The sequence below is a fragment of the Callithrix jacchus genome, chromosome 9, assembly GCF_049354715.1.
Source record: "Callithrix jacchus isolate 240 chromosome 9, calJac240_pri, whole genome shotgun sequence".
NCBI classification, from domain to species: domain Eukaryota; kingdom Metazoa; phylum Chordata; class Mammalia; order Primates; family Cebidae; genus Callithrix; species Callithrix jacchus.
This window is the reverse complement of record NC_133510.1, coordinates 12,126,772-12,153,647: the sequence shown is the minus strand read 5'-3', so window position 1 is coordinate 12,153,647 and position 26,876 is coordinate 12,126,772. Positions and strand designations below refer to the sequence as shown.

Below are 26,876 nucleotides of genomic sequence, written 5' to 3'. Positions count from 1 at the left end.
AAACGACACGAACTCATCATTTCTGATTGCTGCATAATATTCCATGGTGTATATGTGCCACATTTTTCCAATCCAGTCTATTATCAATGGGCATTTGGGTTGATTCCAGGTCTTTGCTATTGTAAACAGTGCTGCAATGAACATTCGTGTACATGTGTCCTTATAGTAGAACGATTTATAGTCTTTTGGATATATACCCAGTAATGGGATTGCTGGGTCAAATGGAATTTCTATTTCTAAGGCCTTGAGGAATCGCCACACTGTCTTCCACAATGGTTGAACTAATTTACACTCCCACCAACAGTGTAAAAGTGTTCCTTTTTCTCCACATCCTCTCCAGCATCTGTTGTCTCCAGATTTTTTAATGATCGCCATTCTAACTGGCGTGAGATGGTATCTCAATGTGGTTTTGATTTGCATCTCTCTGATGACCAGTGACGATGAGCATTTTTTCATATGATTGTTGGCCTCATATATGTCTTCTTTCGTAAAGTATCTGTTCACATCCTTTGCCCACTTTTGAATGGGCTTGTTTGTTTTTTTCCTGTAGATTTGCTTGAGTTGTTTGTAAATTCTGGATATCAGCCCTTTGTCAGATGGGTAGACTGCGAAAATTTTTTCCCATTCTGTTGGTTGCCGATCTACTCTAGTGACTGTTTCTTTTGCCGTGCAGAAGCTGTGGAGTTTCATTAGGTCCCATTTGTCTATTTTGGCTTTTGTTGCCAATGCTCTTGGTGTTTTGTTCATGAAGTCCTTGCCTACTCCTATGTCCTGGATAGTTTTCCCTAGATTTCCTTCTAGGGTTTTTATGGTGCCAGGTCTTATGTTTAAGTCTTTAATCCATCTGGAGTTAATTTTAGTGTAAGGTGTCAGGAAGGGGTCCAGTTTCTGCTTTCTGCACATGGCTAGCCAGTTTTCCCAACACCATTTGTTAAACATGGAATCCTTGCCCCATTGCTTGTTTTTGTCAGGTTTATCAAAGATTGTATAGTTGTATGTATGTTGTGTTGCCTCCGGTGCCTCTGTTTTGTTCCATTGGTCTATATCTCTGTTTTGGTACCAGTACCATGCTGTTTTGATTACTGTAGCCTTGTAGTATAGTTTGAAATCCGGTAGTGTGATGCCCCCCGCTGTTTTCTTTTTGCTTAGAATTGACTTGGCTATGCGGGCTCTCTTTTGGTTCCATATGAAGTTCATGGTGGTTAACAGTGTCCCTTTCAGCTCTTCCATCATCTCTGTATTTGATCTCTCTGGTGAGTTCATGGCTGAGTTAAGGATTCCTTATACACTAGTCTCTTTTGCTGATTGCTGACATTGGAGGAGGTCAGGGAACAGGGCTGAGCTGAGTGACCTTTAAGGGCATTACCTGTTCTTTTCCTGTACTTTCCTACTAAGGAGAAACCTTTCTTGCACCAGGCCTGCAGCTTCCTTAGTTGCCCACATTATCAGGCAGTATCTGCCTGGCACTCCTCTTTGTTCCTTTATTCTGACCTTCCTTTTTGATACGATGGTTGACCTGAAGTCACCTAGACAGGACTGCTCATCTCCAGGCCCTGTGGAAAACAGTATCTGGTGAAACCAGAGACAAAAATCCCAGTAACACAGTGGCAGCTGCTGGAATCAAACAACTGTGCTGTGCCTAAGATACAACTCATACAGGCCCGCTAGAACGGACCCACTTCCCACAGTGCAAGAGAAGAACTGCCAATTAAGAACGTAATCCCTCTTCAAATATGTCTATTTCACTCAAGAGAAAATACCAATCTGCCTGGGTCTCTTACAAGAACAATGTTGTCTGTAGCAAAATCTAATCTATTAGGAAGCATTCTGTATTATTGTCTGCAACTCTTCAGAAGGGCCAGATGAGATCCTCCTATGCACAGCAGAGGATCCACTCAGGCACACCTGTCCAGGGGCTTGCCTTTATGACTTCCTGTCACGGCCTCCCTAGTCATGCCTCCAACCAAGCTATCCTCAAATTAAGACTAGCCATGCACAAAAAGTGAAAAATTACACAAGGTCTGAAATGGTAAGTGGCAGCTGGTGATACTGACTAGTATATTTTATGAACTGATGAACAGGAAATTTCTGGGTATCACGGAGCAATCAACAGCTGAGAAGAGAACTACTAATCCAGGATTTTGCAAGGGCTTTGTGCAAATGTAATCGTTTACTGCACAACTGTACAGACAAAAATGAAAATAAAGGTAGTAAGGAGTACCATACACCATTACTTAGAAGATTAAATAAAGCATATTTCCCAAAAGTCATGTGGGGAGAAAATAAAAATATAGGAAGAAAATTACACATGGCAAGGTAGACTCAGAACATAAAATGTAACAAACAAGAGCCAGAAAGAGAATGGGGAGGAATTTATAGTAGAATATCATAGAAAAAATCCTCTGTGTGAAATGACACTCTGATGAAACGGGTGAAATAAATCCTGAGTAAAAACAGAAGCCCAGTCAAAGCATTTGAGGCTTGGATAAGCATATCAAATAATCTTAGTTGAATTGTGGCCACTTAATTATCAGTGGTGGGGAATGCAATATTTCTTAGGGGAAATCAAGCAGAGGATGAATTCTGTAGAACATTCTGGAGAAAGTGGAGGTCTCAGCGACATGACATCGTGTGGGTTACGCAGGAAACCATGGATTCAGTTTGTTCAGACCTAGAAATTCCTTGGTGGTTTCCGTGTTCAGTTTTGCTTTAATAACCCCTAAAGGCATTTTAAAAATACAAATTGTTTCGCTTTCCTGTGTTGTACAGCACCAAGCCTTGCCTGAGCAGAGGGAGACCACAGAAGTTTGGACAATTCCTGTGGCCTGTGCAGGCTGCAGAACAGCTTTCTGTCATCTATCAGTGCTGGGAGTGTGCTGTGTCCACACGTCTCACAGATACGGAGAGACCATCTCTATTGCATGAAAAATTAAGCTAAATGTGAAACTATTCATACACACGCTTCATGAGAGATGGAAATAGGCTATAAAAAGAGTGAGAGACAGTGATCATCTTCACTGTTAGCTGTAGGATCGCTGTCCTCACCCCCAACACACACACAAACACACACATGTAGAAATGAAAAGCACAGTGGGAAGCAGAATAGCAGTTTACCAAACAGATTGAAAACCAAATGATGTCTAAAGTTCAGTTCTGACACTGTGCTGATTGCTTGGACACAGTTCCTTTCAGAATCTTTGTCCAAGTCATAAGTTGTGCCTTTAAAAAATGAGACGCAAATAACATCCTACCCAGCCCTTCCTGCTGGGCTAGAATCCCAAAAGAAATGACGGATACGCTTGACCTGAAGTAAGCAAAGCAGAACCCAGTCTCTGAGGTGATGAGCTCTACCTGGTAGAGAGCTCAAATGTGCCATTGTTCTGCTTGTCTTTATAAAGGGACCTGCCGTGTTTTCTCCCAGCACGAAGCCAGGAGCAACACCAGAGCCTCTTGCAAAATGCTTGTGATTCTGCTGTCAGTGGCCCTGCTGGCCGTGAGCTCAGCTCAGAGCTTATATGAAGGTAAGACAAATTGGGGCAAGATCTTGTGACTCTGATTGGCGTTTAGGGGCTCACGCTATAGAGGAGGAGGATAGTGGAGAGAAGAGAGGAGGATGAGGAAACAGATGGCACTGCAGAGGTCTCATGCCAAGGATTAGAAGACCTGTTGTGCTCTCATTCCTCAGCAAGGCCTCCTAATTTGTTTATTTCACAAATAGAACTCAATAAATAATTTGTGCCAGGGGATTGAGAGAGTGAGATTTGCACTTATAGAGACATGGGACTGCCGTGAAAGACGCAGTGGAGAATGCAAGACAGACTCAGGGAGGTCCAGCTGTGAAGATCCTGTACTGATCTCGGTATACAGGGATGACGCTGGCCTTGCTACAGCGCATTGGCATTGACGAAGGAGATAAACACATATGAGAAATGGGTAAAACACTGTCTCTGTCTATAGAGAGAGAAAGAACAATCAGAGCAAAATATTGTCATTTTTCTCTCCCCTATGTTAGTATTTCAATGTGCTGGGAATGGCATGTGTAGGATTGTATGTATCCAAATGGTTTTTCCTGGTGGCCCTTATTGAGAAAGCTTGCAAACATCAGCAACATGTTTACAGAAGAGGGCAGAAGAATCCTGAAGTATGACATTGAAATACTCAGGGCAGTTGAACCAAATAAGCACTAAGGCTTGAGGAATCATAGGGAGGACAAACGGGGGCCCTTGTATGTTGAGTTCCTGGTTGAGGCTCAGCATAGTAACAACCCTGCCTCCCCTCACATCTTCCTCCACTTCCAGTAGCATCACAGACAGTGGCTGATGAGGTCACTTAGGGGATGCACAGGGTGTGATCAGAAGTCCCTTTTCCTCATAGAACACTATGAGCCCTGAAAGATTCACGAAGTAACTCTTCCCATCATCCTGTACTTCTTTTCTAGATGACAACCAGGAAGACGTTCCCTCCCTAATATCAGGTAAATCCCAATAAATTCTCGGTAAACTTTGTCTCCATTTTTTCCTGAAGAATAGGTCAGTTCTACAGTGTCTTCTTATCATCATTTTCTTCTCAGGAATTGGCTAATGTTAGTGCCCCCAGAGATAGAAACAGTTTTCTCCCAAACTTGATTCTGCGGACCATGAGCAAGGGCATTTGATTTTTCATCACCCTCATGTGAATTAAGAGGAGTTCTAATCAAGAAGCCTTGGAAAGGCGGGAGGCTGACAGTTGAGAGGCAGGTCAGGCAGACAGGGGTTGTGTGGTGAACACAGAGAGGTATGAAGACAGGAGGGTCTTCCAGCACTGAGCTCAGCTCTTCTGGTTTCAACTCACACAGATGCAGGGGACTCTTATCAGAGCCCAGATGAGGAGAGTCAGAAATCACCTCTTGGAGAAGACCCACCTGCTGAAGATGAAAACCAAGATGATGGTCCTCAGCAGGGACCACCCCCACAAGGAGGCCGCCACCACCACCGTCCACCACCTCCTCCAGGAAAGCCACAAGGACCACACCCACAGGGAGGCCACCACCACCACGGTCCACCACCTCCTCCAGGAAAGCCACAAGGAGGCCACCACCACCACGGTCCACCACCTCCTCCAGGAAAGCCACAAGGAGGCCACCACCACCACGGTCCACCACCTCCCCCAGGAAAGCCACAAGGACCACCCCCACAACAGGGGCAGCCTCCCCAGTAATCTAGGATTCAATGACAGGTATGATTCCAGTTTAAACTCCATCAAAGGCCCCAACTACTACAGTTCTCCAGCTTCATTGTGCCAACGAATCCACTGAAAGCCTATTAATATTGCCTTGTCCAGGAACACATTTCTAAAGAATTTTGTTCAGGTAGTCTGGGGTAGGGTAGCAAGACCTTGTTTTTAAACAATTGCTTGAAGGCAGTTCTGATTTTGAGAATCACTGTCTTTAAATTACCTCTCCTATGAATGGCTGACAATGAGAACGTAGAACCATGTCCTCCCTCTGGCGCTCCGTCTTCTTTCCTCAAACTCAAAGACCTCCCATTTATTTAAAGTTCTCACCTGAACACTCCTTGCTCAGTCCTGCCAGCCTTTCAAGTCCAGTATTCCTGCTAAATGGTCCTTGGACTTTCAGCTTTTAAGTGGTATCTCATTTTTTAAAATACGTTTAAAGTCATGCATGCTTAAGCTAACAAAAACTAATCTCGCTGAACAGAACATTTTTTCCTCTGCGGATCCTTCTCTTTGAAATATTTATTGCTCCATAAATATATATAATGCCTTTTTTCCCATCACTGATACCATACTTTATATTCAGATCTTTGTCTTACTCATTAGAAAAATTTATTTCTTAGAGAACTTCCACATGAGTTCATTTAGATCTCTTCAGTGTTTCTCAGTTAGTTGTTTTTACAATTGTATACTATGCTATTGTTTGATCGTTGCATAGTTTATTTCGCCAATCCGTGTCACTAGACACGGAGGTTGGTTTCACATTCTCACTATTACAGGATATGCTGCCGTGCCCATCTTTGTATAAAATAACCCTTAACATGTCCAACAGCCACACAGCACAAACAGCCTAACAATTATCGTTTCTCTTCCTTATTGAAGCAATAGTTTAAAGCACTTTACGTGCAATGGTATAAAGAGTGTGAACAAAGAAAATATTATTAAGAAGAAAGGGGGCGCTGTAGAAGGGATAGAGGGCAGGAGGATGGGCTGGCATCCCACTCACTGCAGTAACACCAGTGAGGGGCTAGACTTTTCCTGCTGTGTCAGGTCTTGTCTATAATCTTCCTTGTTTGTTTTCAGGAAGTGAATAAGAAGATAACAGTGTTTCGAATGCCATGAAATATAATGTGGTCATGCTCTAACTTCAATATACTAATAAAATAATCAGCTTGCAATTTCTGATTGTGGTGTCTCTTTCTGAGTGTTTGGGAGTCTGGAATCTGAGATCCATGTGCATGTTGTATGAACATCCAGGACCCATTCTCCTTGATGTTTCCAGCAAGCTTCTCTCCTCCTTGTCCTAATTAAGTCATCTGCCCAGAGAAGGAGTTCCACTGTTTCTTTCCTTCTCCGTCTTCTATAAAATAGTCAGAAAATATTTTAGAAATTGATGGTTTTATAATGAAACAGGGAGTATTGAAAATATATTAAGTAAGCAATAAGCTCAAATAATTTAAAAAGATAAAATACACTGGGAGAGCAGAAATAAGAATGAAAATTAAAAATATTAAATTAATAAGAAGAAATGATTCATAAATTTTGTACTAATAGTAATAACTTCCTGAAAGTCCAATGAAATTCACAGAAGTCTGTGAAAATAATCTTCAGAGTAATCAGGTAAAGCTTAAACAAGTGTTTTAAAAGATGGTACTTTTTTCTACATTCTGAAAAGCAAACCTGAAAAACCGAACACAGTTTTTACAGATATACAATACAGAGTGACATATATAAAATGACCTTAAAAACATAGTAAACATGTTATAGTACTTAATATCTAAGTAAAATATTGTGAAATTTAACAGAGAATTCACTCCTCCCTAAAGTACCTTCATGGGAGATTTCTCAACTAATAGGCAGCCCTTTAATATGATGATGTATGCAAAATATTGAAAGGAAGAGAAATACCGAAAAGTCTTGAAAGAAAAGAATAATTTTGATATAACAACTCTAACAAAGGTAATAACTATAAATCTCACTTTAAAAACTACATAATTTCAAACAAATTGAAGTGATATATTAGTTAAATGACCAAGCAGACTTGATTCTAGGAATGTTAAGGAATGTTCATTATTTGTTTTGGATAATGGAGTCAGCAGAGGAAAAAAATATATATGATCATCTCGAAAGATGCCAACGTTGTCTTTGACAATATTTAATATATTTTTTTTAAAGCAGTTCTTGTAAAATAGTTCAAGTAGCCTTCTGACCATGATTAAAATGATGAACCTCAAAGTAACTGCTGACCTGATGTGTATCTGCAACACACTGAAAAACGATCTAATACAAAGATACAAAGGAAAAGCTTATCAATGTGGGTAATTAGAAAGTGAAAGATCTTATTTAGCATTAGACAAGCACATAAAAAAGATCTACATATTGAAATAGAAGGAGTAAAATTATCACCACAAGCAGATCTGTTTTACTATCCAAAAAATAACAAAAGAATCCCCTGAAGTAAAAAGGGAAAGGAAGGAAATCCATTGTAATTAATATAAAATTTAATGCAATATTAAAATTTATAAAGAAATGATTAATTCAGTTTTAAAAAATTATTTGTGATTGCACAATACCCAGATAATAAATATTTTAAGTAAGTGATCATTCACAAAGAAACCAAAAGATGTAGCCTTCTAATTTTTAATGCCATTGTGATAGCAATCATCTGATTGTTTTATTCTCATTTATTTCCACTTCTGATTATAAGAACAGCTTCTTTCCGAGTGATGTGTTCCCCCTAGTGGCGTCTTAGCTTCATCACAGGAGTTTGCAGCTCTGGCTGCTGGAAATCCTTGAACTCAGAAAGTCTACATATCAATGTATAAGCCAGGTCTGGAAAGTGACATGCGAGCTTCATGTTTCAGTGAAGTACGTTTGCCTGGGCTGTCCTCCTGTATAGCGTTAATTCAATCATTTATTCAATTGTTAGTTGATTAAAAATGTATTGAACTACTCTGTGTCCAGGCTTTCTTTTACATCATCAGGCTACAATAACAGGACTAATCTATGTAATATTTTTTCATTTTTATAAAAATTTTAAACATATACATGCAACTAACATTTAATAGCTGTAGATAAGAGTATTTTTATGATAAATATTTTAAAATTATTCAATATCACACATGGTAGAAGAATCCCAAAAGAAGGACAAAATGCCACACAAGAATTTTTTTTAACATTTTTTTTCTAGATTGCATGAGATAGTCACCAGAATGGTCTATGAATGTGAGGGTTTTCCAGCTGTCAACCACACCTCACCTGCCAAAGCACCGAAAGAGAACTACCTTTTGTAGCCTACTGTTTCCCAGAACCAGGATAAGCATTTGCAATAGCCTGGCTAAGCATGAGAGCCCGTTTGTTGTGTATCATCTCAGAGTGGAAAACTGCTATAAGAAGAGACAGAAAGTAAATAGCAAATAATAAGAGGAAAACATCACAGATATCATCACAATATGAGAATATTGGCCTTGACTCTAGGATCTCTAAATTCCATTGCATTGAGCTTCAGATTTTTTAGATATTTCCATAGGGAGATTAACAAGAGAAAAACTTTTAAGGATAGAGAAAAGGGTATGAAGGTAAATATAATCAGTTTTATGAAGTTTACAATGTCACTCCTTTCAGAATTTGAAGTGATATTTATTTCACATGGATGTACCCAGATATTAAGAAACATGCTTGCCATGGTAAGATTAAAATGGAATGAGACAAATAGACCTAACAATAGGACCAGAATTACAATTTCCACTCTATGCTTCAAGTGGAGAAAGGCAGGATTTGAAAACTTGACTATCTTGAGACAATAAACGAGGGTGAGGTTTCTGGCAAGCCAGATGCTAAAACGACTGGCCACAGTTCCAGTAATAGCAAATATAACTTCCTTTGTACTCATCTGTAAAGGTAACTACAGCTCTGCTATATAAACCTTCTCGCCATTATTACCAAAATCAGACAGATTGTGAAGATAGCCAAAGCAGTGAGGAGGCGAAGAGCCCTTCTGCACATGGAGCCACTCACTGCAGTTCACCAGTATAATGAATCCACTCTCTAAAATTCCAATTAGGAATTCTCTATTTATTATTATAGTGAAGAGACTACGCAAGGCATTTAGCATGGCTGCAGAGAAAGAGCTCCAATGCATAACTGCAATGCTGACAATTCCCTGACCTACCATATGTCCATGGCATACATACTTAGGTTGTGGATGTACAGTTAATTTCTTCCTTTAAAAAAAAAACATAGGCTTAATATGAAAGCAGAAAGCACCAAGCTGTACTGATGAATGGCCACATAGCTTTTTTCACAGAAAGATTATTTTGCCCCAGCCAGCTAGCTGCACTCTGATCCAGATATTGTATGTAAAGTGAAATTTCTCACACTTGATGATGAAAGAAAAAACTGAATTTTCATTTGTTAATAGGCAAATGACAACAGTTCTCTGTGTCATCATTTTGCACGTTTGCTTTAATCTCTACGCAATTTGCTCATTAATTTTAATTGTTATCAATGATATTCAAATTCAGTGCATAGAACTTTAACATATAATAAATATCTAAATTAGTAGATGGAGTGTGGTGAGCACTAAAATCGTCTCCACTGAGGAATGCTGAGGGAAGACTGAAGTGATATTTTCGTAGTTTATCCGAAGATCTTGTAATTCAAAGCATTCAAGTTTCCTGAATGAATCCAGAGAAGCTATAACTCCCAAATGCTGGGTGCTGACAATTTACCTTTCTTTATCAGTGAGTTGTTTGCAAGTGCCCATAAACACAAACTTGCAGAACAACCTTGTGGGATCATTGCCCAGAAGCGACTGCATTAGTTTGGCAATAAGAATACAGAGCTCAAGAAATCACATGGATTCAAAACCGTCGATTTTCTAATAATTAATTATTTCTTCCTTCATTTATGTTTATTAAGCTTCTCCTGACATTTAAAAAATTAGATATCAAAATATTCTTAAAACATAATTATTCTTGATATTCTCTAATACAAAACTGAAAATATCCAGGAAACTTTGAGAACCATTTATAGGGCTTATGAAAACTGACAGAACTCTCTATTAAGTCCACAAAGCAATCTCTTAGTTAAAGCCAAATATGGACAATACTGAGAATGCAGATGGCTGTCGGCAGAGCAAGAATAGTCCTAATTTTTGTGCTTCTTCACTACTCGGTGTTACCCACTTTCCTATAGTTATCAAAGGCCTTTGGGTTTTATTCGGCTTCTCCACACCTCTGCTGAACGACGTCTGGGCTATGGCTGTTTAATCTTACTCCAAAGTGAGTAAGTACAGCTTTCCTAAACAACATGGTGGGTTTAAATTGTAATATATTCTCATTTCTCGAAAAAAAATTTTAAAGCAATTCATTAGCAAGGCCCTATAGAATTGTCAATATTATCCTCGAATTTGGAGGGATCCAGATTGAGGAGTTAAGGAGGCAAAAATGAGAAATTGTAAGGATAGGAAACTTGAAGGATAGGAGCCCCAACACATGACCCAGGCAGAGGCAGGATGGGCATTACAGGCTTGGCATCTTCCAGGATATTGAGCTGAATTTGAAGAATACACCAACCCCCACAATAATGTAAATGGGGTAATAGAGTAGGCTCTAAAACTGAACTCTCAAGGGGTATTAGACGAGGAAACTGAACCTAGGCCCCAGGAAAGGTAAAACTCACCTCAGAGGAGCTCTGTCTGTTATTGCTCTCCTATCCCCCACCACACACACACACACACACACACACACACACGAATACACACACCTCTGCAGCATTCTGCCCTTAAAAACTTACTATTGGGGTTAGCTGGGCGTGGTGGCGCACGCCTGTAGTCCCAGCTACTTGGGAGGCTGAGGCAGGAGAATTGCTTGAACCCAGGAGGTGGAGGTTGCGGTGAGCCGAGATCTCACCACTGCACTCCAGCCTGTGCAACAGAGTGAGACTCCATCTAAAAAAAAAAAAAAGAGAGAGATCTATCATAGAATATAATGATGTTAGATGGTGATTGTGGACATGGCTATAGTTATAACAGCTTGTGGTATACTTGAAAATTAGATTTTAGGCCGGGCGCGGTGGCTCAAGCCTGTAATCCCAGCACTTTTGGAGGCCGAGGCGGGTGGATCACAAGGTCAAGAGATCGAGACCATCCTGGTCAACATGGTGAAACCCCGTCTCTACTAAAAATACAAAAAAAATTAGCTGGGCATGGTGGCGCGTGCCTGTAATCCCAGCTACTCAGGAGGCTGAGGCAGGAGAATTGCCTGAACCCAGGAGGCGGAGGTTGCGGTGAGCCGAGATCGCACCATTGCACTCCAGCCTGGGTAACAAGAGCGAAACTCCGTCTCAAAAAAAAAACAAACAAACAAACAAAAACAACTTACTATTGGGGAAGACAAGCCAGTAAGGTAGATAAGACAACAAGAATTCCTAAATATTTCATTCCAGTAAACATAAGGCCCAGGCTAAGATCAAAAAATAAGAATAGGAAATAATAAGATTTGATTCTTCTAAAGTTTCAAAGAGAAGGTTTCTAAGAATTCATACTTGTCCACAGTTTTCCTCCTGAACTGCTTCTAATGCATCACTTGAGGTATACTTGACATGCAGTAAGTTGTAAGATATAAAGTGCACAATCTCATGCTCATCACATGTGAAGCCATCACCACCATAATCAGGTAACAAGCATATATATTAGCCCCAAAGTGTCCTTTATGATCCTGTGCTATTCCTCCTACTTGCCGCTGCCCAGTCTTTATCAAACCCCCAGTTTCCAGGCAATTATGGATCTGCTTTCTGTCAGTATATTTCCAAATTCTAGAATGGTATATAAATGGAATCATCCATCACTGTCTTTTTCTCTGTGCCCACAGATGCCCATTTCTTTCTCTTCTTATAAAGACACTGGTCATGTTGCATTAGGGCCTCACCGTATGACCTAATTTAAACTTAAATACCTACTTGAAGGTCTTATTTCCAAATAGAGTCACGTCTAGAGAATGTGCTTCAACACATGAATTTTGGAGACAAACAAGTCAGTCCATAACAGTCTTCCTGTTTAGTAAATAGCCCTCACTTTTTTTAAGAGGAGAGGGGAATGATATTATTTAATTCGAACCCCAGAACAAATTTTTAGCAAAGAATGCATGTTATAGTTACATACCTTAGCCCATGTAAAATGAATCAATTATCTTCTGGTATACAGTTTTTTGATAAGATTTTTGTTATTCAAATTGGGAATATTTTCTCCTTTTGGAGATTACCTCTTATTACCTTGCAGTTACTTTCTGAATTCCAATTTGCCTCTAAGGTTGCAATTTTATTCCTGTCTCTGTCTCTGTCTCTCTGTGTGTATGTATATTGTACGAATATGTATATTGTATTTTATTCAATATAGAATGCATAAACTGGAAGACATATCACTGTTTTATGTACACCATTAACAAATATTGTATTTTTTTTCTTTTTTTATTGCATTTTAGGTTTTGGGGTACATGTGCAGAACATGCAAGGTAGTTGCATAGGTACACACATGGCAGTGTGTTTTGCTGCCTTCCTCCCCTTCACCCACATTTGGCTTTTCTCCCCAGGCTATGCCTCCCCAGCTCCCCCCTCCCACTGTCCCTCCCCTATTTCCCCCATTAGACCCCAGTGTGTAGTACCCCCCTCCCTGTGTCCACGTGTTCTCATTTTTCATCACCCGCCTATGAGTGAGAATATGCGGTATTTCATTTTCTGTTCTTGTGTCAGTCTGCTGAGAATGATGTTGTCCAGATTCATCCATGTCCCTACAAACGACACGAACTCACAGTTTTTGATTGCTGCATAATATTCCATGGTGTATATGTGCCACATTTTCCCAGTCCAGTCTATTATCGATGGGCATTTGGGTTGGTTCCAGGTCTTTGCTATTGTAAACAGTGCTGCAATGAACATTCGTGTACATGTGTCCTTATAGTAGAACTTTGGATATATACCCAGTAATGGGATTGCTGGGTCAAATGGAATTTCTATTTCTCAGGCCTTGAGGAATTGCCACACTGTCTTCCACAATGGTTGAACTAATTTACACTCCCACCAACAGTGTAAAAGTGTTCCTATTTCTTCACATCCTCTCCAGCGTCTGCTGTCTCCAGATTTTTTAATGATCGCCATTCTAACTGGCGTGAGATGATATCTCAGTGTGGTTTTGATTTGCATTTCTCTAATGACCGGTGATGATGAGCAGTTTTTCATATGTTTGTTGGCCTCATGTATATCTTCTTTAGTAAAGTGTCGTTCATATCCTTTGCCATTTTTTGAATGGGCTTGTTTGTTTTTTTCTTGTAAATCTGTTTGAGTTCTTTGTAAATTCTGGACATCGGCCCTTTGTCAGATGGGTAAACTGCAAAAATTTTTTCCCATGCTGTTGGTTGCCGATTCACTCTAGTGACTGTTTCTTTTGCCGTGCAGAAGCTGTGGAGTTTGATGAGGTCCCATTAGTCTATTTTGGCTTTTGTTGCCAATGCTTTTGGTGTTTTGGTCATGAAGTCCTTGCCTACTCCTATGTCCTGGATAGTTTTGCCTAGATTTCTTCTAGGGTTTTTATGGTGCCAGGTCTTATGTTTAAGTCTTTAATCCATCTGGAGTTAATTTTAGTGAAAGGTGTCAGGAAGGGATCCAGTTTCTGCTTTCTGCACATGGCTAGCCAGTTTTCCCAACACCACTTATTAAACAGGGAATCCTTTCCCCATTGCTTGTTTTTGTCAGGTTTATCCAAGATTGTATGATTGCAGATATGTTGTGTTGCCTCCGATGCCTCTGTTCTGTTCCATTGGTCTATATTTCTGTTTTGGTACCAGTACCATGCTGTTTTGATTACTGTAGCCTTGTAGTATAGTTTGAAGTCCGGTAGTGTGATGCCTCCCGCTGTGTTCTTTTTGCTTAGAATTCACTTGGCTATGCGGGCTCTCGTTTGGTTCCATATGAAGTTCATGGTGGTTTTTTCCAGTTCTGTGAAGAAAGTCAATGGTAGCTTGATGGGAATAGCGTTGAGTCTGTAAATTACTTTGGGCAGTATGGCCATTTTCATGACATTGATTCTTCCTAACCATGAACATGGAAGCTTTCCCCATCTGTTTCTGTCCTCTCTTATTTTGTTGAGCAGTGGTTTGTAGTTCTCCTTGAAGAGGTCCCTTATGTTCCTTGTGAGTTGTATTCCTAGGTATTTTATTCTTTTTGTAGCAATTGTGAATGGCAGTTCATTCTTGATTTGGCTTTCTTTAAGTCTGTTATTGGTGTAGAGGAAGGCTTGTGATTTTTGCACATTGAATTTATATACTGAGACTTTGCTGAAGTTGCTTATCAGTTTCAGGAGTTTTTGGGCTGAGGCAATGGGGTCTTCTAGGTATACTTATCATGTCATCTGGAAATAGAGACAATTTGGCTTTCACTTTTCCTGTTTGAATACCCTTTATTTCTTTTTCTTGGCTGATTGCTCTGGCTAGAACTTCCAGTACTATATTGAATAGGAGTGGTGAAAGAGGGCATCCTTGTCTAGTGCCAGATTTCAAAGGGAATGCTTCCAGTTTTTGCTCATTCAGTATGATATTGGCTGTTGGTTTGCTGTAAATAGCTTTTATTACTTTGAGATACATTCCACCAATACCGAGTTTATTGAAGGTTTTTAGCATAAAGGGCTGTTGAATTTTGTCAAATGCCTTCTCTGAGTCCATAGAGATAATCATGTGGTTTTTGTTTTTGGTTCTGTTTATGTGGTGAATTACGTTTATAGACTTGCGTATGTTGAACCAGCCTTGCATCCTGGGATGAATCCTACTTGATCATGATGGGTAAGTTTTTTGATGTGCTGTTGCAATCCGCTTGCCAATATTTTATTGAAGATTTTTGCATCTATGTTCATCATGGATATTGGCCTGAAGTTTTCTTTTCTTGTTGGCTCTCTGCCGGATTTTGGTATCAGGATGATGTTGGTCTCATAAAATGATTTGGGAAGGATTCCCTCTTTTTGGATTATTTGGAATAGTTTCAGAAGGAATGGTACCAGCTCCTCGTTGTGTGTCTGGTAGAATTCGGCTGTGAGCCCATCTGGACCTGGGCTTTTTTTGTGTGGTAGGCTCTTAATGGCTGCCTTGACTTCAGACCTTGTTATTGGTCTATTCATAGTTTCAGCTTCCTCCTGGTTTAGACTTGGGAGGACACAGGTGTCCAGGAATTTATCCATTTCTTCCAGGTTTACTAGTTTATGTGCATAGAGTTGTTGGTAATATTATCTGATGATGGTTTGAATTTCTGTGGAATCTGTGGTGATTTCCCCTTTATCGTTTTTTATTGCATCTATTTGGTTGTTCTCTCTTTTTTTTTTTTATCAGTCTGGCTAGTGGTGTGTCTATTTTGTTGATCTTTTCAAAAAACCAGCCCTTGGATTTATTGATTTTTGAAGGGTTTTTCATGTCTCTATCTCCTTCAGTTCTGCTCTGATCTTAGTTATTTCTTGTCTTCTGCTAGGTTTTGAGTTTTTTTGATCTTGCTCCTCTAGCTCTTTCAATTTTGATGATAGGGTGTCAATTTTGCATATCTTCTTCACTCTTCTCATGTGGGCACTTATTGCTATATATTTTCCTCTGGAGACTGCTTTAAATGTATCCCAGAGATTCTGGTATGTTGTGTCTTCGTTCTCGTTGGTTTCAAAGAACTTCTTTATTTCTGCTCATTTCATTGTTTATCCAATCAACATTCAAGAGCTAGTTGTTCAGTTTCCATGAAGCTGTGCATTCATTTTATGAATTCTGAGTTAGTTTCAGAATTCTGAGTTCTAGCTTGATTGCACTGTGGTCTGAGAGACTGTTTGTTATTATTTCAGTTGTTTTGCATTTGCTGAGGAGTGCTTTACTTCCAATTATGTGGTCAATTTTACAGTAGGTGTGATGTGGTGCTGAGAAGAATGTATATTCTGTGGATTTGGGATGGAGAGTTCTGTAAATGTCTATCAGGTTTGCTTGTTCCAGGTCTGAGTTCAAGCCCTGGATATCCTTGTTAATTTTCTCTCTGGTTGATCTGTCTAATATTGACAATGGAGTGTTAAAGTCTCCCATTATTATTGTGTGGGAGTCTAAGTCTCTTTGTAAGTAGTTAAGAACTTGCCTTATATATTTGGGTGCTCCTGTATTGGGTCCATATATGTTTAGGATCGTTATTTCTTCTTGATGTATCGATCCTTCTACCATTATGTAATTACCTTCTTTGTCTCTTTTGATCTTTGTTGCTTTAAAGTCTATTTTATCAGAGATGAGAATTGCAACTCCAGCTTTTTTTTTTTTGCTCTCCATTTGCTTGGTAAATCTTCCTCCATCCCTTTATTTTGAGCCTTTGTGTATGCCCTTAGTGTTTTCTCCTTTATTTCGACCCTGGTAAATCTGACGATTATGTGCCTTGGGGTTGCTCTTCTTGTGGAATATCTTTGTGGTGTTCTCTGTATTTCCTGGACTTGAATATTGGCCTGCCTTGCTAGGTTGGGGAAATTTTCCTGGATAATATCTTGAAGAGTATTTTCCAGCTTGGATTCTTTCTCTTCATCACATTCAGGTACACCTATCAAACGTAGGTTAGGTCTCTTCACATAGTCCCACATTTCTTGGAGACTTTGTTCATTCCTTTTTTCACTTTTTTCTCTAATCTTGGTTTCTCGTTTTATTTCATTGAGTTGATCTTCGACTCTGATATTCTTTCTTCTGCTTGGTTAATTCAGCTGTTGAAACTTGTGGATGCTTTGTGAAGTTCTCATGTTGTGTTTTTCAGCTCCTTCAATTCATTCATATTCCTCTCTAAGTTGTCCATTCTTGTTATTATTTCCTCGAATCTTTTTTCAAATCTTTTTTCAAGGTTCTTAGTTTCTTTGCATTGATTTAATACATGATCTTTTAGCTCATGGAAGTTTCTCATTATCCACCTTCTGAAGTCTGATTCCGTCATTTCGTCACACTCATTCTTCGTCCTGCTTTGTTCCATTGCTGGTGAGGAGTTTTGGTCCTTTGTAGGAGGTGAGGTGTTTTGGTTTTGGGTGCTTTCCTCCTTTTTGCACTGGTTTCCTTCCATCTTTGTGGATTTATCCACCTGTCATCTGAATAGTTGCTGACTTTTCGATTGGGTCTCTGAGTGGATGCCCAGATTGTTGATGATGAAGTATTTCTGTTTCTTAGTTTTCCTTCTAACAGTCTAGCCCCTCTGCTGTACAACTGCTGAAGTCCACTCCAGGCCCTGCTTGCCTGGGCATCACCTGTAGCAGCTGCAGAACAGTGAGGGATGCTACCAGTTTCTTCTTCTGCTATCTTTGTCCCAGAATGATGCCCACCAAATGTCAGTCTAATCAGTCCATTTTGAGGTGACTCTTTGGATACACAGGGGTCAGGAAGCTGCTTGAGGAGACGGTCTGTATCTTATAGGAGCTCAAGTGCTGATCTGTGAGCACCGTTGTTCATTCAGGGCTGTTAGGCAGATGTGTTTAAGTCTGCTGCAGCAGATCTTATAAAACCCCTTTTTTCCCTCAGATACTCTGTCTCGGGGTGTTAGGGCTCTCTTTATGAGTATCCATTGCACTGTCCTGCCCAGCTGGGAGGCAGTCTAGTCACTATTTGCCTGCCGAGGCTCCACCCTGCTACCGCGGGGTCCACCCTGTTGCCGTAGGGCTCCGCCCTGTTGCCGTGGGCTGTGCCCTGCTGTTGTTGGCTCCACCCTGTTGGCGGAGTCTCTCTGTTATGGCGGGTTGCCTTGGCAACAGCTGGCTGCGTCAGCAATGGGAATGTACCTCAGTAGGGACGGAATGCCTCGGTAATGGCGGACGCCCCTCTCCCACCGAGCTACACCGTCCTGGATTCAGCTGTGCCTGCAGTGAAACTCTCAACCCCGAGCGTTTCGAATCGCCATTTTGTTTGTCCCTGTGGGGATGGGACCTGCCGAGCCTGATCACCTGGCTCCCTGCCTCAGAGCCCTTTTTCTTTTTTTTTAAGTTGAACGGTTGAGTCTCTCTCAGGTGTTTCAGTCGCCTGCTGATAGGGCACCAGGATCTGTATGACTTCCCATGCAGTGACCCACTGCACCAGCTCAAATGTTGCTTCCTGGGAATCTCCTGGTCTGGCTCACTGTCCAAGTCCCATTTAATCAGATGGATATGCTAATCTGCCCTCCCAAATCTCAAATTGCTGGTTTAACAGGGCACCCAGACCAGTGCATTTTGTGCGGAGTGCCGCTGCGCTGCGGCAACGGCCTAAATGGCTGTGCCAGCCGAAAGGGCTGTGCTGGCATCCCATGTCTCTCCTACACCTGGGAATTTCCCCGTTCTGTGGGCAACAAAGATCCATCTGGAAATGCGCTTGGACTCACCCTCTGCACCTTCACTGAGAGCTGCAATCCTGAGTTGTTCCTCCTTCCATGATATTATTGAGCAAAGAGGCTTGCTGCCCTGTGCTCACACAAGCCAATACCTGGATACTAGGTTTTGAGGAAAGAAAAGTTTTGTTACAAGACTGGCCAGCAAGGTGACAGGAGGTGGGTTCAAATCTATCTCCCTGATTTGGAATCCTGAGCAAATGTATCAAGAAATATTATATTTTAATTGGCCAGAGGAGAAAGAGAATATGATCATCTTAATAAACAGCAAAAAAAATTGATTTCTTTTTATTGCATTTTAGGTTTTGGGGTACATGTGAAGAACATGCAAGATTTGCTGCCTTCCTCCCCTTCACGTATATCTGGCATTTCTCCCCATGCTATCTCTCGCCAACTCCACACCCCCCGCTGTCCCTCCCCTATTCCCCCCAACAGACCCCAGTGTGTGATGCTCCCCTCCCTGTGTCCATGTGTTCTCATTGTTCAACATGCCTATGAGTGAGAACATGCAGTGTTTGATTTTCTGTTCTTGTGTCAGTTTGCTGAGAATGATGGTTTCCAGGTTCATCCATGTCCCTACAAAGGACATGAACTCATCGTTTTTTATGTCTGCATAGTATTCCATGGTGTACATGTGCCACATTTTCCCTGCCCAGTCTATCATTGATGGGCATTTGGGTTGGTTCCAAGTCTTGGCTATTGTAAACAGTGCTGCAGTGAACATTCATGTGCATGTGTCCTTATAATAGAACGATTTATAATCCTTTGGATATATACCCAGTAATGGGATTGTTGGGTCAAATGGAATTTCTATTTCTAGGTCCTTGAGGAATCGCCACACTGTCTTCCACAATGGTTGAGCTACTTTACCCTCCCACCAACTGTGTAAAAGTGTTCCTATTTCTCTGCATCCTCTCCAGCATCTGTTGTCTCCAGATTTTTTAATGATCGCCATTCTAACTGGTGTGAGATGGTATCTCAATGTGGTTTTGATTTGCATTTTTCTAATGACCAGTGATGATGAGCATTTTTTCATATGTTTGTTGGCCTTATATATGCCTTCTTTTGTAACGTGTCTGTTCATATCCTTCACCCACTTTTGAATGGGCTTGTTTGTTTTTTTCTTGTAAATCTGTTTTAGTTCTTTGTAGATTCCGGATGTTAGCCCTTTATCAGATGGGTAGATTACAAAAATTTTTTCCCATTCTGTTGGTTGCTGATTCACTCTAATGATTGTTTCTTTTGCTTTGCAGAAACTCTGAAGTTTAATTAGATCCCTTTTGTCTATTTTGATTTTTGTTGCCATGCTTTTGGTGTTTTAGTCGTGAAGTTGTTGCCTATGCCTATGTCCTGAATGGTTTTGCCTATGTTTTCTTCTAGAGTTTTTATGGTGTTAGGTCTTACATTTAAGTCTTTAATCAATCTGGAGTTAATTTTAGTGTAAGGTGTAAGGAAGGGGTCCAGTTTCAGCTTCCTGCATGTGGCTAGACAGTCTTCCCAACACCATTTGTTAAATGGGAAATCCTTTTCCCATTGCTTGTTTTTGTCAGGAACTTCAGGCCAATATGCGTGATGAACATAGATGCAAAAATATTTAATAAAATACTGGCAAACTGCTTGCAACAGCACATCAAAAAGCTTCACGATCAAGTAGCTTCACCATCATGATCAAGTAGGTTTCATCCCAGGGATGCAAGGCTGGTTCAACATACGCAAATCTATAAATGTCATTCACCACATAAACAGAACCAAAGACAAAAAACACATGATTATCTCAATAGATGCAGAGAAGGCCTTTGACAAAATTCAACAGCACCTCACGCTAAAAACTCTCAATAAATTAGGTATTGAAGGAACACATCTCAAAACAATAAAAGCTATTTATGACAAACCTACAGCCAATATCATACTGAATGGGCAAAAACAGGAAGCATTCCCTTTGAAATCCGGCACTAGACAAGGATGCCCTCTCTTACCACTCCTATTCAATATAGTATTGTAAGTTCTAGCCAGAGCAATCAGGCAAGAAAAAGAAATAAAGGGTATTCAACTAGGAAAGGAGGAAGTCAAATTGTCTCTATTTGCAGGTGACATGATGTATATTTAGAAGACCCCATCATCTCGGCCCAAAATCTCCTGAAACTGATAAGAACTTCAGTAAAGTCTCAGGATACAAAATCAATGTGCAAAAATTACAGTCATTTCTATACACCAATAACAGACTTAAAGAGAGCCAAATCAAGAACAAACTGCCATTCACAATTGCTACAAAGAGAATAAAATACCTAGAAATACAACTAACAAAGGATGTAAAGGACCTCTTCAAGGACAACTACAAAGCACTGCTTAATGAAACAAGAGAGGACACAACACAAACAGATGAAGAAACATTCCATGCTCATGGTTAAGAAGAAGCAATATTGTAAAAATGGCCATACTGTCCAAAGTAATTTATAGATTCAATGCTATCCCCATCAAGCTACCAATGACCTTCTTCACAGATCTGGAAAAAAACACCTTAAACTTCATATGGAACAAAAAGAGAGCCTGCATAGCCAAGTCAATACTAAGCAAAAAGAACAAAACTGGAGGCATAATGCTACCTGACTTGAAACTATACTGCAAAGTTACAGTAATCAAAACAGCATGGTACTGGTACCAAAACAGAGATATAGAACAATGGAACAGAAGAGAGGCCTTGGAGGCAATGCCACACATCTACAACTATCTGATCATTGGCAACTGCCATTCTAACTGGTGTGAGATGGTATCTCATTGTAATTTGATTTGCCTTTCTCCGATGATCAATGATGATGAGCTTTTGTTCATATGTTTGTTAGCTGCATAAACGTCTCCTTTTGAGAAGTGTCTGTTCATATCCTTCACCCACTTTTTGATGGGGTTGTTTGTGTCTTTTAAATTAGTTTAAGTTCTTTGTAGATTCTTTCTATTAGCCTTTGTAGATCTTTGTAGAGTCTTAATATTAGCAATCTACCCATCTGACAAAGGGTAGATTGCAAAAATTTTCTTCCATTTAGTGAAGCTGTTGGCAGAAACTCTATAATCAGTAAGAGAATGAGGGCTTATATTCAGAAACTTTTTTAAAAAAAGAATGTCAAACCAAGAATTTCATACCCAGCCCAACTAAATTTCATAAATGAAGTAGAAATAGGGTCTTTTTTAGACAAACAAATGCTAAGGGATTTCATTACCACCAGACCTGCCTCACAAGAGGTCCTGAAGGGATTGCTAATCATAGAAAGGAAAGATCATTACTGGCCACAACAAAATCACACTTAAGTACATAGACTAGTGTACTATAAAGTAACCACAGAAACCAGTCTGCATGATAATCAGCTAACAACATGATAAAAGGATCAAATCCCTACATAGCAATACTAACCTTGAATGTAAACAGGCTAAATGCCCCAATTAAAAGGCACAGAGTGGCAAGCTGAATAAAGAAGCAAGACCCAACGGTATGCTGTCTTCAAGAGACACACTCACATTCAATGATACCAATAAGCTCTAATTTAAAAGATGGAGAAAAATCTACCAAGCAAATGGAAAATAGAAGCAAGGTTGCTATTCTAACTTCCTTGTGTGTGTGTATGTTTTGTTTGTTTTGAGTCTCGCTCTGTTGCCCAGGCCATAGTGCAGTGGTGTGATCTCAGCTTACTGCAACCTCCACCCCATCATCTCAAGAAATCCTTGCAATTCCACCATGCAAGTAGCTGGGACAACAGGTGTGCAACACGATGACTGGCTAATTTTTGTATTTTTTCCTTGATAGAAAGGACATGAACAATTTTCAGGTGAAGACATACACACAGCCAACCAACATATAAAAAATGCCCAATATGACTAATCATTAAAGAAATGCAATTCAAAACCACAATGAGATACCATCTTATATCAGTCAGAATAGCTATTACTAAAAACTCAAAGAAAACAACAGATTCTGGCAATGTGTGGTGAAAGGCAATGCTTTTATCCTGGTCGTGGAGATGTAAGTTAGTCCAACAATTTTGGAAATTGGTATGGCAATTTTCCAAAAAACTTAAAATGGAATTGCCATTCAACCCAGCAATCCCATTATTGGATATATATCCAAAGAAATGTTCATTGTTCTATGATAAAGACACATGTATGCAAATGTTCATGACAAAACTATTCACAATAGCAAAGACCTGGAATAAACCTAAAAGCCCATAAATAAGAGACTGGATAAAGAAAATACGGTATATATACAACATATATACCATATTTTGTATTGCATAGTATTCATATTTAATGAGTACTATGCAATCATTAAAAAACAAGATGATGAAGCAACATGGGTGGAGCTGGAGGCCATTATTCTAAGCCAACAAACACAGAAACAGAAAACCAAATACCACATGTTCTCAATTATAAGTGGGTGCTAAACATTGAGTACATATGGACACAAAGAAGCGAACACATGACATCAGGGTCTATGTGAACAGAAGGAAGAAGGAGAGTGAGGATCAAAGAGATATCCACATCCATCAAGTACTCACCCAAGGGGCAAAATAATCTGTACACCAACCACTTGTGACATGCAATTTACTTACATAACAAACCTGCACATGTACCCCTGAACCTAAAATCAAAGCTAAAAAAGAAAAATACTGCAAAGTGGAATGAGATTTCTCTTTAAATAAGGTAGTATTGGAAGCCTCAATGCTTCAGTGATATTGGAGGAGTGACAATGTTTAATGTTGATACCTGAGAAAGAGAATCCAAGAAGGTACACAATTATGAAGTCCCTGAGCCAATGCTTGTCATATTCCAGAAATGACACAAAGGCCAGTGTTGCTAGCATGAGAGGAGCCAGGTGTTTCAGGACAGACAGGCAGAGAAAATCAGATCCTTCAAATGATTATAAGATTTTGTAAGGATTTGGCCTTTACTCTGAATTAGATGAAAGCCACTGAAAAACCTGGAGCAGAAGAATGGCAGGATCAAATTTGCATTTTCACAGGCTCTGGTTGCTACCTTGAGAATACATCAGAATAAAAGGATAGGCAGAACTAGAATGAATAATTAGAAGCTGATAGCAAATATCCTTTCAATATATGCGGAACTTTATACGAGTATGGCAGAGTGATGACGGGGGATTGGATTCTGCATGCTTTTGAAGATAGAGTCAATGAAATTTGCTGATGCCTTAGAGATGAGTTCTGAAAGAAAATGTTGACTCCATTATTTTTAGTCTAAGCATCTGAAAGTCTGAAGTGGTTATTAACAGAAGAGGGAAAACTATAGAAGAAACAGATTTGAAAACTGGAGGGAAGATCAGTATTTTGATTTGGACATGTTAGTTCAAGTTCTTGTTACATAACCAAATAAAGATGTCAAATAGTCTATTAGAGAACGGATTCTGGAGACCAGGGTTGAGACCTGAGCTGAAGGATTAAATGTGGGCATCATCAAAACATAGAAAGTAAGTAAGACCATGACTAGATGAACTTACCTAAGAAATGGGAGTAAAAAGAGAAGGAAAAAAACATAAATTTAAACTCTTATTTCATACCATCCACAAAATTTAACTCATAAGTAAATGATCATAGAGAAAAACTTAAGAAATGAGATACTGACAGATACTGAGACATTGTACAAAATGCAAGAAATAAAAAATGGGTTAGTAAATCATAATTCTATCTATGAATTACTTCACTGATATCATTATGTAATTATATATAGATTATTATATACTTAAAATCTACTGCCTATCAATCTATCAATATCTACATTGCTATTTTAAATAAAACTAAATTGGATACAGAGTCACCATAACTTTGAATAGGTAGAAATTCAAGTAAAAACATTATTGTTGCTCCCACCTTCTCCCTAGATTTTTGGTCATATTATTTTTAAATGTAACTTAGACATTTGAAGAAAAAAGAGTTTACATAATTTGTCATATGTATATAGATGTACAGAAATACATAATATATATGAATATGTAAATGAATAACCTTATTCCTCTCTATTAAACCGTTTGGCTACATTATCAGTAAGGGGACTGCATGAAATCACCAACAAAACAAGCATGATTGATTAACGATTGTAGAATTCAGACCTTGGACAGTGTGATATTTTCAGTTTAAAGACAAGGGGAAGGACTAGCAAAGGAGACTGAGAGGTGGTGCCCAGAGAACAAGGATAAAATCGGAAGAGGGCAGCATCTTGAAATGCAAATAAATTCTGATCAGTACTGCTAATAGAGCAGGCAACATGAAGACTAACCATTGGCAAGGCGACACACCTCACTGGTGATCTTACAAATGTCAGATTTAATGGAGTGGTGACAGCAACATCCTCACTGGAATGGGTTGAATGGCCAATAGTTGAAGAGGCTGTGTACTTTGCTAAATAATTATTAACCAAGAGGAAAATAGAGTTGAAAAAGTTGAGTCCTGAGGTCAGCCTCTGATGTGAAAAATCAAAGACTCTCAGCCAGTTCTCAGAACTCAGCCAATTAGAGAAACAGAGATAAATGACTGAAAGAAATCTTAAGTTCTGATAATGAACAATGGAGGTGGTGTCACATTTTATATTCCTATTCAGTTAACCTTTCTGCCCTCTTCCAAAACCACATGGATTACAGAATGAATGCACATTAGCATAACTTAAATTGCTCTTGCAGATGCTCCCTAGCATGTGGCATCTTTCCTGAGCAGAACGTGGTTTCTGGAACTTTGTATATGGCTTTTGATTTGGTGAATGCTTTTTAATCTAGGCCCATTGTGAGAGAAAATCAAAACAATGTGTTTGGTGTGGTAAGAACGAAAGCACTGCTTCACTGTTTTATGTCAGGGCTATGTCACTTCTGTTTTCAGTTTAACTGGCATTTTGCAAAACATCATCCTAACTCAATGCATGAATAATATTACTTTAATTGGTACCCATAAGCAGGAAGTGGTAAGTTCCTTAAACATAGTAAAATAGTCCAACATTTAACAGAAGTAAAATACCAGAAGAAGGGAGATATAAACTTCAGCAGATTCAAGGACTTGTAATTCATGGTGCTTTTAGAGGTCCAATGCTCCTGGTCCTTGTGTCAAAACATCCTTTTAAAGTAAATGGCATGTTGTCTGGTATATAATTCTTCTCACAAAAGAAAAGGCACAGTGTTTTGGGGCCTATTGGGATTTTGGAGTCAACATATTCCACGTTTCAGGATATTGCTCTGATTCACTACTGGAGTTTCCAAAGGCTACTGGTCTCAAGTGGAACCCACAACAAAAAAGAGTTCTATAGAAGATAGAGGCTCTGGCCCAAGCTGTTCTGCCCATTGTGCCAGATAATCCAGCAGAACTCAGACCTGCTAGAGGCTTGCATAGTGCGCATTATAGGACTCTGTGCAAGTCTATGACAAATCCATAGAACAGGGGAGAGCAAACCCCTAGGGAATTAATGTAAAACCATTTCCTCTTCAGCAGAGGAGTGCCCTCTATCTAAAAAAAAAACCCAAAAAAGCAGGTTCAGAAGATTAATCCAATCATAAAGCCCCTCTAAGCATGAATGCCTCTACGCACAAGACGCTGTGCAACTGTGGAAGTCATATGCTCATAAAGCCAGGCATGTTTGGAATACATGAGCAATTCAGAGTGGTACAAGGAGAAGAGAGTCTAGGACACAAACATGCGCTTCCTCAGATTCACTGGACTGTCTCCTACTCTCTTGGCCAGCGACTTGCCTGATCCAGAATCATCCTTCCTTTTGGGGTTTGAATGGATCACCACACTGTGGGATGACGTCTGACTTTCATAACAGCCACCAAGGGACTGGATGATGGAAGGCAAAACAGTAGAGACGGTAGTTCTGCCTCAGGTAAACCCTGGCCAATAAGAAATCAACAACAGAAGACAGCTGAGTAGATACATTGTCTCTCCTCTCTCATGTCCATGGACTCCTGCTGGCTATGGTTTCCCCTGGTAGCCATTCTGGAAGAGTAGTGGGAGCCAAGTGTAGACATCTGATGACCACCATGCTATCTCTCACACCTTACTGTGAAATGGCCACAACACAGTCAGATACACACAACGCATTGTTACAATACATCACAATACATTGTTTCACATCTGCTCTTGCCTCAATTTCCACGTGTCCCCGCCATTGCTGCCCTGGCCTCACCTTCCAAATAAATGTCATCACTTTAATATCAGGCATTGTGTTCTAGACCCCCAAAGCTATTTATTCCGTGGCATAATTATTATTCATTCGTTTTTCTGTGAATTTATAATATGGCAATT

General features: G+C 39.7%; 1 protein-coding gene and 1 long non-coding RNA gene across 2 annotated transcripts in view; one reads left to right on the top strand and one right to left on the bottom strand.

Moving 5' to 3' along the window:
• Positions 1-3,419: 3,419 nt before the first annotated feature.
• LOC103795102 (uncharacterized) lies at positions 3,420-6,389 on the top strand. The gene is made up of 4 exons (XM_009003322.5): positions 3,420-3,521; positions 4,439-4,474; positions 4,835-5,214; positions 6,295-6,389. The coding sequence occupies exons 1-3, from the start codon at positions 3,458-3,460 to the stop codon at positions 5,194-5,196; spliced, it is 462 nt and encodes a 153-aa protein (XP_009001570.5). The 5' UTR covers positions 3,420-3,457; the 3' UTR covers positions 5,197-5,214; positions 6,295-6,389.
• A 1,988-nt stretch (positions 6,390-8,377) lies between these two features.
• The window catches only part of LOC144577837 (uncharacterized), a 135,033-nt gene continuing 116,534 nt past the window's right edge, over positions 8,378-26,876 (bottom strand). Inside the window, exon 6 of the long non-coding RNA XR_013522458.1 lies at positions 8,378-11,161. This is a non-coding gene — a long non-coding RNA (uncharacterized LOC144577837). The remainder of the gene's footprint in view (positions 11,162-26,876) is intronic.